This window comes from Euprymna scolopes, chromosome 26 (assembly GCF_053919585.1).
Source record: "Euprymna scolopes isolate OS-2025 chromosome 26, ASM5391958v1, whole genome shotgun sequence".
NCBI lineage: Eukaryota > Metazoa > Mollusca > Cephalopoda > Sepiida > Sepiolidae > Euprymna > Euprymna scolopes.
This window is the reverse complement of record NC_136507.1, coordinates 70685699-70701961: the sequence shown is the minus strand read 5'-3', so window position 1 is coordinate 70701961 and position 16263 is coordinate 70685699. Positions and strand designations below refer to the sequence as shown.

The 16263-nt window shown below is 33.9% G+C and overlaps 1 protein-coding gene across 1 annotated transcript; it reads left to right on the top strand.

The window, feature by feature from the left end:
* The first annotated feature begins 423 nt into the window (after positions 1-423).
* Positions 424-15989, top strand: LOC145248157 (vacuolar protein-sorting-associated protein 25-like). The gene is made up of 6 exons (XM_080109984.1): positions 424-541; positions 5809-5954; positions 10182-10235; positions 10781-10869; positions 13891-13966; positions 15304-15989. Exons 1-6 carry the CDS (start codon positions 492-494, stop codon positions 15414-15416), a joined length of 528 nt encoding a protein of 175 aa, XP_079966110.1. The 5' UTR covers positions 424-491; the 3' UTR covers positions 15417-15989.
* Positions 15990-16263: the final 274 nt, after the last annotated feature.

Below are 16263 nucleotides of genomic sequence, written 5' to 3'. Positions count from 1 at the left end.
AGCTATTAATGATGTTTCATACTGGGGACCATCGGGAATTGACTTGGCTCTATGAGAGCTTCTCAATCGCCATTATTCGAGCTTGCTCTCGGCCTACCATGCCATCACAACATCCAATAAAACTTCTTGATATTTTGAGTACAGATTGAAACAATCTACTGGTTGAAAAAGTCCTTTGTGTACTTTTAAATTCAAATATTTTGTCAAATGTTGACTTATTTATTTAATGAATAGTTTTTTTTGTTACCTCCACCCCCACACAACAGCAAAAAAAGTTAATAGTTTATAGGGAATAACGGAAGAAAGAAAACTACTTAAATTTACGATGAAGGGAGATAATTCCGTCCTTGATTGTCGCCCTTTCACTATTCCAGTAACATCATTATTTTATTTTATTTATTTACGTATTATATTTATTTATTTATTTTTTTTTTTTATCGTTGTTAGCGGCTTTTAGTTCGAAAGCCGCTTACAACATTGTGAAAACAATCATGGCGGATTTCGAATGGCCATGGCAATACAACTTTCCTCCCTTTTTCACGTAAGTTTCACTAAATATACAAACAACTGTTCGTCTCGTCATTTTGATTAGGCGTTTATGAAACACGATTGATTATTCATCAAAATTACTGTTTTTTTCGTTCTTGTTTAGCTTCACGTTCTTTGTGTTTTTTTCTCTATTTTTGACAATGAGGTGTCAGTAAAATGCGAGGATTTTTTTTTTTCTGTCATAAAGCCATACAAAAACAAAAACTGATGGTGAGTTTCAAATAATCTGAAACGTTTAAATATAACCAAGTTAACTGATTTTTGTATACAAGGAGACCCACCCACCCGTTTTTTAAAAAGAAAAGAGTACAACAATTGGAGTGACATTTGACGTTCTGCTTCTTTCTTTTTTTATTATTATTATTATTATTATATTGGGGTGTGGGGGAATACTTATGCAGAGAAGGTATCGTACTATTTTTTTGATAATATTTTCAAGTTAAATTCCAGTTCTACGCCATCTTTTGTTTATTATTATTATTATTATTATTATTGTTGTTGTTATTATTATTGTTATTATTATTATTTCACAAAAAACAGTCGTCTAGCTACAACGCGGTGGAGGAGAAATCCTTCACGACTGAGACAATTGTTATTTTTGTACCTTTTCTCCACGTTAAAAAACGACCCTGGTGTCTAACTCTGTCCCGTGGGGAGGCATAGTAAATAGGTACAACGACCGTCAACACCCCCTACTCTCTATCTCTGCCTAAATCTAAACGTAAATTCCATGACAAAGTTTCTTTTTTGGTACTCATGCACTTATTGATCCGTGCTGAAATAATAACGTTATTATTTAAAAAGCCATTCTTAACATGAGGAGGGGAGGCTGTTTTGTACATATTCTGTACTTTAACCTTACAATTGAATAAAAAAAACATATCATAAAACTTTAATTAAACTTGGAAATACGATTTAAAAAATAGCACGGATCACTCAGTAAGTGCATTACTGCATTGCATTAGCACCTCTTTTTTTTAGAGCTGCCTGAGTGCTTGCGGCTTGCCTGCCTGTTCCCCACTGAGCAAATTAGGCACAAGGCCGTTTTTTAATGTGGAGAGAGAGGGAGGGGGGAAGGGGATTAGCTCCCGAGAGGTGAGAAATGGGAGCTGGATAGTGATTTGTCAGCTGGTCCATGTAGGGTTGCCCCTACATGGATTGCCACAAGGGCAATAATGGTCTTTGATTACAGTATCTGCCGGAACAGATACTACACTTTGATCTTGGCCCGAAGGCCACAAAAGGTCCCTCCTGCAGAGAGGAAGGTGAGCTGCCTGCCTGTGGAACTTTGTTCCGCTGGCCTGCTTTTCAGCTGTCTACAATATTGCCGTCTTCAAGTCCAATGTAAACAAGTTGGAAGAATTGTCGTTTAATTGTATGAATACTCTCTAAGCCTATATCAAGCAAACGGGAATAAAGTTGGTGGCACTGCTATCTCACTGAACGTAAACCGAGCGTTTTCACAAGTAAACAAATGAATAATATACGTTAAGAGTTTTAAATAATTTTCTTTCTTTTTTTTTTTTTTTTAAATAAAACTTTTCACAAATAAACAGAAAACGGAACTTTTCATTTTTATTTCAGCCTTTAATAAAACACTTCAGGAAAACTTTGTGGATCTGGATGATCCAATAATACCAAAGTTTGTCGGCCCATTCAAAGAAAAAAATGAGAAAGGACGGGGGGGGGGCAAAACAGACTTTTGGGATCCATATGATAGAATTTTTGTGGAGATGCAGGAATAAGGGAGAAATATTTCTGCGCATCATTATATGCATCCGTGAACAATAGGCACCACCACAGCCGTGTGTAAAACGAAAAACGCCATTTTTTTACTCAATAACAGCAATGTCATCATTTGGTGTGCTTACTATTTTCTTAGTTAATTTCTATGGATGAGCATTGGCGCTACAAATGTTAATGGAAGTAACTTTTTTTTGCTATCGAATTTTCATATTTACATTGTAAAACAAATAGATTTTTTAACGAACTACACAGACTAGAGTTAATAAAATAAAATTAATTTTAACATCTTCTATTCACACTTATCTGTCTAAAGATAATGTTGCTTACAGGCCTCCATACTGTTTTGGAAAAAAAAAAGCGCCAGAAAATGAAGATCACCCTCTATCATTTTAAATAATTAAATCAAAACAAATTTTTTTAGGTCGATTTTATATTTGCAATTTTTATTATCTCAAGAGTCATATATTCTATTATATGAATATATATTTTTTTAATATTGGAAACCTGTTATAAAAAAAATCTTTGTTTAAACTTCATATCGTGTAATATTTGAATTTAATATCATTTAAAGCTTTTTAAAAATAAGTATTTTGTAGAATTCTGTTTTTTTTTGTTGTAATTCAAATAATTATATTACCGAGGAAAAAAAATTATCAAGAAAAAGTGTTTTTTATTTTATTTTTTTAACATAATAATATTGATTTTATGTCCAAATTACAATATTTTTAATATGCAATTTTTTTTTTTTTAATATTTTCTTCCTTTTGATCTCTCTCTCTCTCTCTCTCTATCTATCTATATATATATACACACTAGCCTGGGTGCCCAGGTGTTTGGAGGTGTGTGTTAAGCAAAAAAAGAAGAAAGTTGTTGTAAACAGGCAGCCAGGCAGGCTTGAACCCGTGACGCAAAGGTAGAAAAGAAAGTGAAAGAAAATCTGATGTCTTACCTCTACTCCATGATGCGACTGGAAGTTCAGAACATTAAAATTAGGCAAGGTCAATCCAACCGATATGATGACTTGCAAAAATGGATCGCAAAAAATCGACCCCTCCTTGTAGAAAACTGCCCAGTTGAGAGTAAATGAATTAATGTTTTTGGCCAGTTTTTCAATATTTGTTGTCCGAGATGTCGATCTTCAAAATGATAGCGATCTTGTGAAATTCCGTCGCTTCTATCCAAAGTTTTAGGCAGACATACATACATACATACATTTAAACAGACAGGTGAGATTTATATTATAGACTAGCAGGGGTGCTCAGCATTACCCGGGTGTTTGGAGGTGTAAAAGAAAAAAAAAGTTTTGGTAGGCAGGTAGGCTCAAACCCACAGCCTTGAGGCGATTGCAGAAAAAAAATTGATAGCCTGGTAATTTACCGTGACGCTACGTGGGCAGCGGAAATGAGCGCAGTTGAAATTAAATGATTAAAAAGTTGAGTGACAGGTGTGTAAATTTAATGAGGTCAAACATCACGCTATAGGGGAAATGAAATCACACACTTGGGCTGCAAGCCAGTTTCTGCGTATTTCCCCAAGATGTTGGGGAAAACCAGCACTCCATAAAAAGGGGAGTGTCCAAATGAATAGCAATTGTCTGATATGACGGGCATTGCTTTCTGGACGTCCCTGGCGCACAGTTTCGCTTATGTATGGAAAAGCCAAACAAACACGCAGAGAGTAAAAGATAGCGCGAAAATAGCGTGTAAAAGTCGCTAAAATAAAAGATAGACGCGACCTCCTTTCGTAAATCGGAGATATTATAATATAGGTAGCATATAAAACATTGTAAGAATTAGTGACCCCCCCTCCAAAACCTTTGACGGACATACAAAATATGTGCACACATTAACATACAGTTTTGCTTTTATGTCATAGATTAAATTGGTGCAAAAATGTTTTTTGATGTTCAACTCAATGTCAAAAAGGAATATTATTTTTGCATCAACCTAATCTATACTCCTATAAATTCGTTTTTCTTTTTTGTGTCTTGATATTCATATTAAAAATCCTCTTTTCTATTTATTTAAAAAGAAAATACAATTTTCTTATATATGGGTTGTTGAATTGCATTCACTAGCAAAAGATCTAGCTAATTTGCATATTCTTTTAAACATTAATGTTAATTAATTTCCTATTAGTTGCTTCAGTTTTCTAATGAGATAATCATCTTTAGTTAACAATTATGTGTAATTATATATATGAAGATATTCTACATGATTTATACTTGCATAATATTTGCGTAAAAAGTTTATAGTAAACAAAAAATTGTTTCATATATATTTATGTATACATATATATTTTTGTTTAACAAATTTTGCCTACCAAACTCCTCCTAGAGTTTTTGGTCTACAGACATGAAACTTCATATATAAGGTATTTGAATCCATGCAAAACTTTATATTTGGGTTTTAGCTCAGAAAAATCGGTGCAAAAGTGTGAAAATTAAACAAAATGAAATTTGCCAGGTGAAGGTCGAATGCCGGCATTACAAATGCATAACATAGTAGCTATTGGTTCATGTTTTAATTTTTAGCCTTGTAGTAAACATGTTTTCATAGCCCAATTATTGATGGCAGGGGCAAAATAAATCATGAGTTGAACGTTTTGGTTTCGATTCTTGGTGGTGGTGCATAAGTCTTTTTTTTTTTAATACTTTTTAAATCATTACTATATATTGCATCCAATCTATCTATCTATCTGTCTATAAAAGTGAAAATGTCTGTCTTTTCTCTATGGTAGTTAAGGAAGACTATTATACAGAATGGCATTACTTTACATATTCACACTTTTTAATATATACATATGCACATAACCTTATGAACAGTACATAGGGCCCGAGCAAAGCCGGGCAGAACTGCTAGTACATATATATATATATATATATATATATATATATATGATGATTGCAACGTCTTGTCAGACGAGTGCCACTCCCTCAGACATTTAAAATCCATGAGCCCAAATGTCTGAGGGAGTATCTATACAAATATGATGTTACAGAGTCTTAGCTTTGTACGACAGCTAAGTCTCTTTCTCGGTTCAAAATGTTGAGATCCAGCAACAAGCAAGAGCAAGATAGCCAGCAACAAATTAAACTGCAGACCAGCTTAATGCGGGTACTGGTCTTCCGCTTTATGGTTTTTTAAATCAGAGATTTGCTTCTCCTAGAAAGGTTGCCTTCACCACGACTCTACCCCAATACACATATACACACACACAAATATACGCGTATGTCAGGTCATGTCATATGCTACTGGTACCATGTAACCCAGTACTACCTGCCTCATGGTCGGGTCACCGGCGACTAAACTGGTTCCCCCACCAGACTTGTTTGGTGAGGAGGGCGGCTAGTATCCCTGAAGGATTAAAAACAAGACCTTCCAAAGGTCGAATGAACTCTTTTTCTGGGTCAACGGCCAACTAGCACCGTGTGTATATATATATATATATATATATATATATATATATATTGATTTTCTTTCAAATGTTTAACTTTTTACTTTTTCTTTCTAGTATTCAACCAAATATCGACACCCGCAAGAAACAGTTGGAAGGATGGTGTTTTCTTATTCTTGATTATTGCAAGCACCACAAACTCTACAGCCTTGATGTCACCGAAATACAAAGCTCAGATCTGTTTTACAACAAAAAAATTAACAGTATCCTTTTTCTGTGTCCATGCGTTCGTGTGTTGTTCTCTTCTGATTTGTAACTGATTGTCACCATGAAAATTAGATTTTGTATCTACACTGATCTTAATGTGTTCTTACACAGGGTGGAACAATAAAGTTGTCTTCCTAAAGAAAACAACGCTACAATTTTAAAACTTTTATTGGAAAAAATCAATTCAGATAACTTGATTATGTAGTAGAGCTGACATCTATTCAATGTAGCAGTCTTCAGCTTCAATCACTTACTCGATATGAGTCCGGAACTGGGAGCATGGCTTTTGCACAAGCTTCAGCGGGGGGCTCGTTGAATACTTGGCAGATGGTAGTGATCAGGCTGGCTATGATGTTGTGGGAGGTTATGTTGGTGCTATTTTTGATGTATGATCAAACAAAGTAGGCTAGTGGGTTCGGGAGGGGGGCATTGCCAGGAGGGAACAAAGTCATAGCACTCCTGAAACCAAGTCTGGGTCTCTTTGAACTTATGGGCCAGAGCCGAGTCCTGCTGCCACACCCAGGGTCTGCCAGTGGCCACCTAATTGCATCAGGGGATCATCATACTCTTCAGTACATCTAGATACACTTTGGTGTTGACTTTCAAGCTGACTTCAAAGATGTGAGGTGGTATGATGTGGCCCTCACTTGAAACCACACCAAAGACTATAATCGTGGCTGGAAACTGCGTTTTCATCACCCTGGGCATGCCCCTATTATTTGTGACACATCAGCGATGCATCTTGAGGTTGTTGGCAATGGTCCTGTTGTCATAACTTGGATCGGTAGAAAGTATGAGTTGTACAGCAGCACATCTCTGATCTCGCTCGTTGAACATGATAGAAGGCTCCTATTGCTCTTGGGATTTGTACACAACTAGCCAACTAGTAGATGGTCTGGAACAAAAAAAGGAAACCGATTTTCATCAAATGGAAATGGAATCATGTTGTCTTTTCTAGGGCGACAATTTTATCTTTCCACCCTGTATCTATGTTTGTATGTTGGATGAGTTTAAACTTATTACTAGGTAATAGGTATACTGGTTCTCGTTATCACTGAAGTTTAGCAGTGTTAATATCAGGTATTGTATGTAGGAGGATGTCGACACATCCCTACAAGAACCGTAAAAACCTAACGTCGTTATTTCTCCTGACTGGGATATACATGTGAGGACCGCTTGTTAATTTAATATTCCCTTGACAATTCTTCCTTTGGAGGATGCTGCTGAAATAAAATAATAATATAGGTTAGTATGTATCATTTCCAGTTAAATAAAGTAGTGGCTCAGAGATCACATAGACCACCACCTCATTGTCAATGTAAGCTAAAAAACCATAAAAAAAATTAACTGATGACAAGTAAAATATTGACATTATTTATTGTACTGTTAAATGGTCTAGATCAGAATACAATAGAATTATTCCGTATTCCATGGAGTTTTGAAAATTTATATTTTTCTCATCAGGAAATAAATAGTTCAAGAGTGAAAAAGAATTTCTGAAACAGTATAAAAATTGGAAACTTAGAAGCTGCAATCATATCAGTGTAAGCTAAAAGGAATAATTATATATATATATATATATATATATATATATATATATATATATATATATGAGAATGTGTGTGTGAGGACACTTCTCAACTTATATACTCAATGATTTACAAACTTGAAATCTGTTATATAAAGGTATTCCGACATGTGGAAAACTTTTTAATCAGTTTTCATCCGGAAAAAAGGGCTGTTAAAGTGTTAAAATTGAAAAATTAGTACTTGGGGGGGGGGGGGTCATCATATTTTTTATCTGTCAACTGTTTTATGACTGCACATGCATGAATCGTTCACATGACAGCTTCCTTTTGTTAAGAATAAGTAGATTTGAAAACACTTTTAAAAGATCATAATAAGCTGGCCTAATGGTTATCGTACTTGACTCACTGTCTTTGGGTTTTGGTTTTGATCTCAGCTTGAGTATTTTTTTCTGTTTTTCACTTACAAGAATTGAACTGCTTAGAAAAAACATAATACTTGCATGCACATGTCTAATTTTTTTTTCCATTTTTTCTTTTTTTTTTTTTTTTTTTTTTACTTAAGGAATTTTACGCTACGTTTTATACCGGGCAACACTGGATACATCTTCTGGTGTGTGTTATATATATATATATATATATATATATATATATATATGCGTGTGTGTATAAGAAAATTAACTGATACCAGATTTTAAACAAATTTCATTATTTATTGCATCATCAAATGTTCAAAGACAAAATACAATAGAAGTTATTCTGTATTCCATGGAGTTTTGAAAATTTATACTTTTCTCATCATGAAATAAATAATTCAATAGTGTAAAAAAAAATTTCTATCAGCATATTTTTGTTTAAATGAATAATATACAGTTAGAATACAGTCATATATATATATAGGGTGGTCGCTAGAAAAGCGGGAAATTTGTCAAACAACGATTTATTTTTACAAAGAATAATTTTTACAAAGTTTTTCAAAGACAAATGTTATATTATACTCATAAATACTCAAAATCTCGTCCGTGCACTTCACTTCAGCGTCTTAACCTAGAAAACCAAAAAAATAACCAATCAAAACGTAGCAACCACGCATTTTATTCATTATCTAAGCTGACCTTCAAATTTCCCGCTTTTCTAGCGACCATCCGGTATATACAGTAGCGTCCAAAATTAAGGGACAAAATTTTAAAACCTAATATTTGTTAGAAATAACTACTGTGAAAAGCTGAAATTTTGACAACTGGTAGTTGTTATCATCCATAATAACATACTAAAATTTGAATCATTATATATTAGCGGGGGAGGGGGAGCTTTGCCTGGTCGTAAAAAATGCTTAAATATGATATTTTAATTCGTCCAGATTTTGTATATATTATTATAGAGTCGTGATTTAAAAAATAAAAAAAGTATTTGGGTGCCATCAGCTAGAATCGAACCCGAAAGCCAAACTGTAGCATTCAAATCTGGTGAAGTTACCACTGTACTAATGTGACACGTATATGAACTGATAAAAAATAAACAAAGATGAATGTACAGAATGTAAAACGATTTTTTTACAATTTTGATCCCTTAAAAACTAACCCTAACCCGCTAAAGACTCATAAAAGAACAGTCCATAAAAAATCCATTCATTTGAGGCCCCTAGCGCCGCTCTATGACTCAGTTTCGAAAGAGATAGTTTGAAAAAAATGGAGATAGTGAGTTTTATAAATTAGATATATATATATATATATGTATGTGTGTGTGTGTGTATAGAGAAGTATGGTATAATGATTACAGGACAGGGGCTGTCATCTCAGCATACCAAGTTTGACTTCTATGGGGTGGAGCACTGCATCACTTTCACTAATGTCCTTCAAAAAGGTATATTTTCCTTCCAGCAATGGATTGAGTAGTAATGTTTTTGAATTGAGAGCCATGTTTGATTTCAGAATTTCCGATGGGTGGCTTATGAAAAAGAGTTTGCGGTGGGTAGCTGTTCTGTATAAGTCAAAGAACAAGGATCTTTCTCCTGTGGACACGAAAAAAATTATGTGTGGGAATGCTAAAAGATTCAATATTTTTATCAAGCAATTTCGTTTTTTTGATTCATCGCAAGCAGAACGCAGTTCCATTTGATTGTTCAGTTAATATCGCCGGAGTCTATAAGTAGAACCTTCCAATTTTATTTTTAATCGGACTCTCTTATTATAGAGGATGAGTTTCCTTGCTACTTCGGTTGCTTAGAGACTGCGTAGAAAAGAATCCGTCAAGAATCCATTCTTGACAATCAGTCCGACAGGGCTAGGAACTGGCCCAGTACCTCTCGTACTGAGGTACGCTTCTTGGGTATTACCTAAAAGATCCATCCTCATCCTCCCAGGCCTTGCCACCCAGCTTTTGAGAGGGGTAAGTTTATTGCTTACTGCCTAAGGCGTCCCTACTGGTGAATGCCAACAGGTATGCCTAGGCAAGAGAGCCCCTCCTTTAGGGGGAGCTTGCTTGACATCCCCACTTTCTATTGTGTTACATCGTGCTGAGGTGGGCAGCAAGTAAATATCTACCCTCTTATTATATCAAAAATGTTGCAACAAATGTAGACTAGACTCTCAAGCCTTGGTTATACTAAAAACTCCAAAATAAACTACAGTTTAAATATTTATACTTTGAACCAATACATAATATGTGTAATTTTCTGTTTCCTTAATTCAACTCCAGGAAAATTGTCATCAGACAGCCTACTCACAGTTCTTGATGAACTCAAGAAAAAAGGTAAATCTAATTCTTAACCTTTTGACTTGGTATGAAAAGAAGCTTTTCTTGGATCTGTTATGATGTTGCCACGTGGTAACGTTGCCAAATAAAAGATTTGTTTTGTCATGTTAAATATATTTCAACCTTTATTTATTTTTAAATTCTCATTGAACCCCACCAAAAATGTTTTTTTTTATATTTCATTCACTTTATTCTTGTTTTAATGAGTTTTTAATTGTTAAAATATAAGATAAGCCTAATAAAAATTTCATCTCAAACTGAAGTATAATAGGCCTAATAAAAAATGCCATTTTCGACTAAAAAATAAGACTTCATTTTAAACTGACATAATAGACCTAATAAAAAAAAACATTTAAAACTATAGTATAAAAGACCTAATAATATCATTTCAAGTTGTATAATAGACCTAATAAAAATGCCACTTCAAACTAATTATGATAAATGTAATATCATTTTATACATTATTTACTTTCTTTTTTCTCTTTTGTTTTTGTTTGCAAATTAGTTCACCAGGTAAATTAGTTTCTATTTTTCTGTTTCAGGTCATTTAGAGTGGATGGATAAGTCGCAGCGACAATTCACAATTGTATGGAGAACGCAGGAAGAATGGGGCAAACTTATTTACAAATATGTAAGACTTTTGTTCCTTCAAAGTTTATTTGTTTCTGCTTCTCATTCAATATTGGTTTTATTTATTGATCTATGTACTTTTACTTTTTTAATCTTTTTCACTCCAAACAAGACATATTGCCACTTGGAACATAAGGGGCTACTATTTTGAATCTTTTTTATGTTTTTCATAATTTTGGGAATTTTTGCTAATTTCAGCATGACATATAATAGTGTTTTTACTTAAAATGTATTTTTGGATATCCAATTATTAATACACAAGCACCAAAATGGTAATTTAGCAGCTGTCAGTAAGAGTACACGGGATCCTTATTCATTCCTAGGCAACATCACGAGATGGTAGAGGTTGCTAGTTTAGATATAAATCTATTGTAGCTGATATCGGCTATTTTTTAGAGGTAAAATTGAAGTTTTTCTTTTTTTTTACAATGGTGGTCACCACTTATCAAGGCCCAGAAGCCACTCAGGGATAAGGGTTATTGTAAGTACAGTACGTTAGTGTGGATATTTAATAAAGTGTCTACTTAAGGGGGCAGTTCATCAGGAATTTGGTTACGTTGGACTTGAATACATCCAAGTTGTAGTCAGGAGGGAAGCAGGCAGACGGAACAGTTCCACAGGCGTGCAGTTCTAAGAAAGAAGCTTTGTTCATGGAATCTACGTTTTGATTTAGGCATAGATAAAGTGTGGGGAAAGTTTTTGACAGTGGATTCAGCTAGACGGGTGTTTTTTGTAAAAGATTGGCGAGGGGGGGACCAGAGATTGGAGTTCAGACGAGCACCTGCCATGGAAATAACGATAAAACAAAGATAGGCTTGCAACGTCTCTTCTGTGGGAGAGAGGTTACAGGGAAGAGAAAAGGGCATCCCCCACTAAGCCACGAAGTCTATTTTGTACTCTGTTAAGGCAGGATAGGCTGTTTTAGCAGCTCCTGCCCAGATATGGCAGCAGTATTCCATCCTTGGACGTACTTGGCTTTTATATAGATAGAGAATTGCATCAGTAGTGAGATATCTTCTGGAGCGGTAGAAGGATCCCACCATCTTTCCAGCGACCTTGGCAACAGACTTGATGTATGTGTTCCATTTCAGATCAGGAGTGAAGGTCAAGCCCAGAAACTTGTCAAAACATGGGGCTTCTAGACGAGAGCCATCCATTTCAATTGATGCCAGATGGGGATCAGAGCGTTGATGATGTAAAGAATTAATTTGAAAAACAAAAATAATGTAGAAACCATGCCATGAAAAATGGTAATAATTAGATTAATTTTTTTATTGATTAAATTTGGGAAAAGTCAGCTGTAGTAAAAAGAATTGTTGATGTGACAATTTACTTTACTCTTTGTAATCCCAAGCTGTACATTGCAGTTGGTTGTTGTCCAGAATTCCTGCTATATTAAAAACAGAAATAAAGAAAAAAATCTGTATGACGTACGTACCTATGATGAAATGAAAATATGAGATGTTTTCAATAAATTTCCAGACTATTTTCGTACGGGCACTTTTATTGATTGTACACACATGAAAGTTCTCGTGTGAGCATGTCAGTGACCCTCGTCACAGCCTCTTTAATCTTAATTGTCTCAATCATAGCTTCTAAGGTTTTCCTTGAGTTAAGGGAATAACGAAAAGTCCCAGGGAGCAAGGTCTTGACTTTGGGGAAGGTGAGGAACTGTCTTGATGCCCATCTTTGTTAAAATAGTCTGTGACAAGGATGAAGTTGTGGACTTGTGCATTGTTCTGGTGAAAATGCTGCTGACAAAATTTGAAGCGTGCGTGCCTCTTCCAACGGAATCTCTTTCTGAACTCTCTTAAAACCTCAACTGTTATTGTTGACTTCCTTACTTCTCCCACATCTCTCATCATCCCTTACAGAATCCCTACCTTCTTTGAATCTCTTATGCCCCTCAGAAACTGACGCTTGATTCATCCAAAAGCAGTCTGAAGCATTCCATACATTTCTGTGGCATTTTCCTCAAGTTTAAAACAGAATTTCATTGCATATCGTTCTTAAGTGTCTTCACATCCAGATTGCATTTTTGAAATTCACCAGCTGTGACAATCAAGCTTTAGTAGGGTGTATTCCAATTCCTGCTGTAGCTGTTCATTTGAACCTGAAATCATAAAAATTGGTCGTTCATCTCATAGCTGTATAACAATAACATACTGAATTTTCAAGAGTCTACAACAATTTTAAATGTCTGTACAAAAAAGTCTTGAAACTTATTGAGGGTACCCTGTATCATATTCCAAAAAATCAAATTAATCACGTAGTTTTCTATTATATAAAGGGAAAATGTCTGTTTGTGTGTCTGTATGTCCACTAAAAACTTGTCATCCACATCATGCACACGGTGTTGTTAGAAAGAGTGATCTCTCAGAAAAAAATATCTTTAAAAATTGGTAAAAATCAATTATTTTGTGTAAAAATATCGGTTTTGTTTGAAGGGGTGTCAGATAAAAACCTGGCTCGAACCATCATCATGTTTTTCCATTTTAAAAAGCTAGATGTGTGACGTTATAACATCTGTGTCCTCCTGGGCTGATCGATAACGCATTCAAACATAAGTTATGCAAGTTCGTGACCAGCAATGGACAGTTTTTTTTTGCTAACAAAATTTGCTTTTGGTTTCGCTTTTGGCTGATGTCACCCAAGATGTTTTTTTTTTTTTTTTAATAACCGGACAATGCCAGTATTTTTTATAAAGAAAACATTTTAAAGCAATTAATGGAAATTCATAGACATTACAACATGAATCTTGTAAGTCTGAATTATTGAGTTATTTCCCTTGTTTTTTTAATATTTTTTTTCAAAATGGCAGCCAAGACATTCACTCCTGACACTTATAAAATTTGATTTTCTTATTTAAAGATAACAGTACTTGATCAATTTATGTGATTGTTGGAATGTGATATTTTCATTTCACCATGGGTTCGTACATCATACAGCTTTTTCTTTATTCGTGGAAACCCTGTATAATTGTTTTATAAGCAACAATAATTTTCCTCCTTCAAATTTCCAGGTTTCATTAAATGGTTTAACAGACACAGTATGTACGCTTTATGAGCTGACCGAAGGGGAAGATACTGTTGGGAAAGGTAATGTGATTTTTTTTTATTTTTATTTTTTTTTTTATTATTAAGAAAGTAAAGGTTCTGTATATAACCTTAAAAGACATCTAGTGGTGAATTTTATAGATATTTTCATGAGTGACTTTTTTTTTTTTTTCTTTTTTATTATAGGAAAGAAAGGTCACTCTATACCCCTCTGGTTCAAAATGGACCTAGAAATAATGAAAACTGACTCAATACTCCAACAGCTCCCAAATTGGGGCTCTCAATACTAAATGTAATTCATACCAGGACCTAGTTGGGGGTTAGCAAAGTATGAGTGTGAAACGATTGAGAACAATGGATTTTGAGATGAAGCAGTCACCTTGCCTAAGGGTGTCCATAATTTGGTTCACTCAATATTCAAGTTGTCAGGAAATTTATCTGACCTCATCGGATCATGTTTCTTATATCAATCATCCTCATTGACTATAAAGTCCTTCCAGTCTTCGGAATAATAACTTTATTAAAAGTATTAGTTTAAACAGATTCATAATGAACCAGTCATAAAAAAAAAAAAAAAAAAAAAAGACTTCGATCAACACTAGTTTCATCTTGACCTTCACACATGGCCTCTCTAAACAAATATAAAACGAGATTTGTTCAGATTTTCTCAATTGTTTTTTATGTAGAGTGCATTTTTTTATATATATATATATATAATTGTTTTAATAAAACTATTTAAACCAAATTTTTTTTTTTTTTTTTTTTTTTTTATTGACCGGCATTTTATTTTTTTAAATAATGAAAAATCTGGCATTCCAATTCAGTGTTCCATTTGGGGAGGAACCAACTTCCCAATATGAGGCACTCTGGATTGGTATTTTTATTTTAAAAAAAGAATATATATTACTAACATTTCAGCCCGGCATCGGCCGGGTGTTTGGATGTGTATGTTGAGCAAGGGAGGAAAAGAACGGGGTAAAACCTAACGTTTATGCTGTTACGACCACCGCCAAACCGGAAGCGAAATTTTTAAAATTAAGGCTAGACAATCTAAAGGAGAGGATAACTTTCAAAAATATCAGCGAAAAAAAGTTTGCTTGAAATAGTTTTATCAAAAAGCTTTTAGAAATATATATATATATATATATATATATAAATAAAAAAGTGAAATGATTGCAAAAATCTGAACAAGTCGGTCATTTTATATTTGTTTACAGAGACCATGTGCAAAGGTCAAGATCAAACCATTGTGGACTGAAATCTGTCCTTTTGTTTTTCTCTTCGACTGACATCGTTTGGAGTCCTTATTCCCTTTTTGGTCTAAAGAATTTTTCAACATTTGTCAGTTTCTTAAGCCTTTTTATTTTTCCTTATTTCAGAATTTCACGGCCTTGAGCGACCTTTGTTGGTGAAAGCCTTAAAAACTCTGGAAAATGAGGGAAAAGCTGAACTTATAAACATCGATGGAAACGAAGGTGTCAAATTTTTCTAATAAAAGAAAAACTGCAGGAGCGCCTCTTTGCTGTTCACGTCGCGTTTTAAGCTTTTTGGTCTGTCACTGAACGGCTTTTGGATGGGAATCAGAAACCTTGATGTCAAATTCAGCACATTGATAATTTATTATTATTTTGACTCCCTTTGCTATCATTGTTTCTTTTTAGAAATGGCAAAACAAGAATAATTTGCATTCATTTATTTTGCCAAGAAAATGATTTTCTCATAGAAAAAAACTATCAGTACTTTTAATCCATCATCATGACTTACGGCAAATCATGTACACATATTTCGGCCTCTGCTTTTTCTCTTGCATTCAGATGTGGCATTCAACAACCGACAACGCATTTCATAAAATTTAACATTACACCAAAATGCTGTTTAAAAAAAAAAAAAAAAAAAAGTTGCTAATAAAATAAGCCACCTAAAAGCTTATTCAGTCATTTCAAGATAAAAAAAAAAAATGTGATTGATTTTGGTTTAAAAAACTCATTTGGTGGATTATTATTTTTATGATCCCGGAAAAATCTATGGAAGAAATATCTTAAAAATAAATAAATAAAAAGCTTTCTGTTCAGAATTTCCCCTATTAAAATAAAAAATTTGTATGATGTAAATATCAATGATAAAACGAAAATATATTCCAAAAATTACATCAATTGATCTTTATTTTTAAATAAAAAAAATCATTTAAGTGATTAATGTGAATTTGTAAGCATTACAAATCTTGCTAGTTTGAATCATTGTTCAGTTATATCTCTTTTCTTGAATTTTTTTTTTTTTTTTTTTTTCAACACTGCTTGCAAGACACTCATAAAAATTATAGTTTCTTTATAAAAATAAGT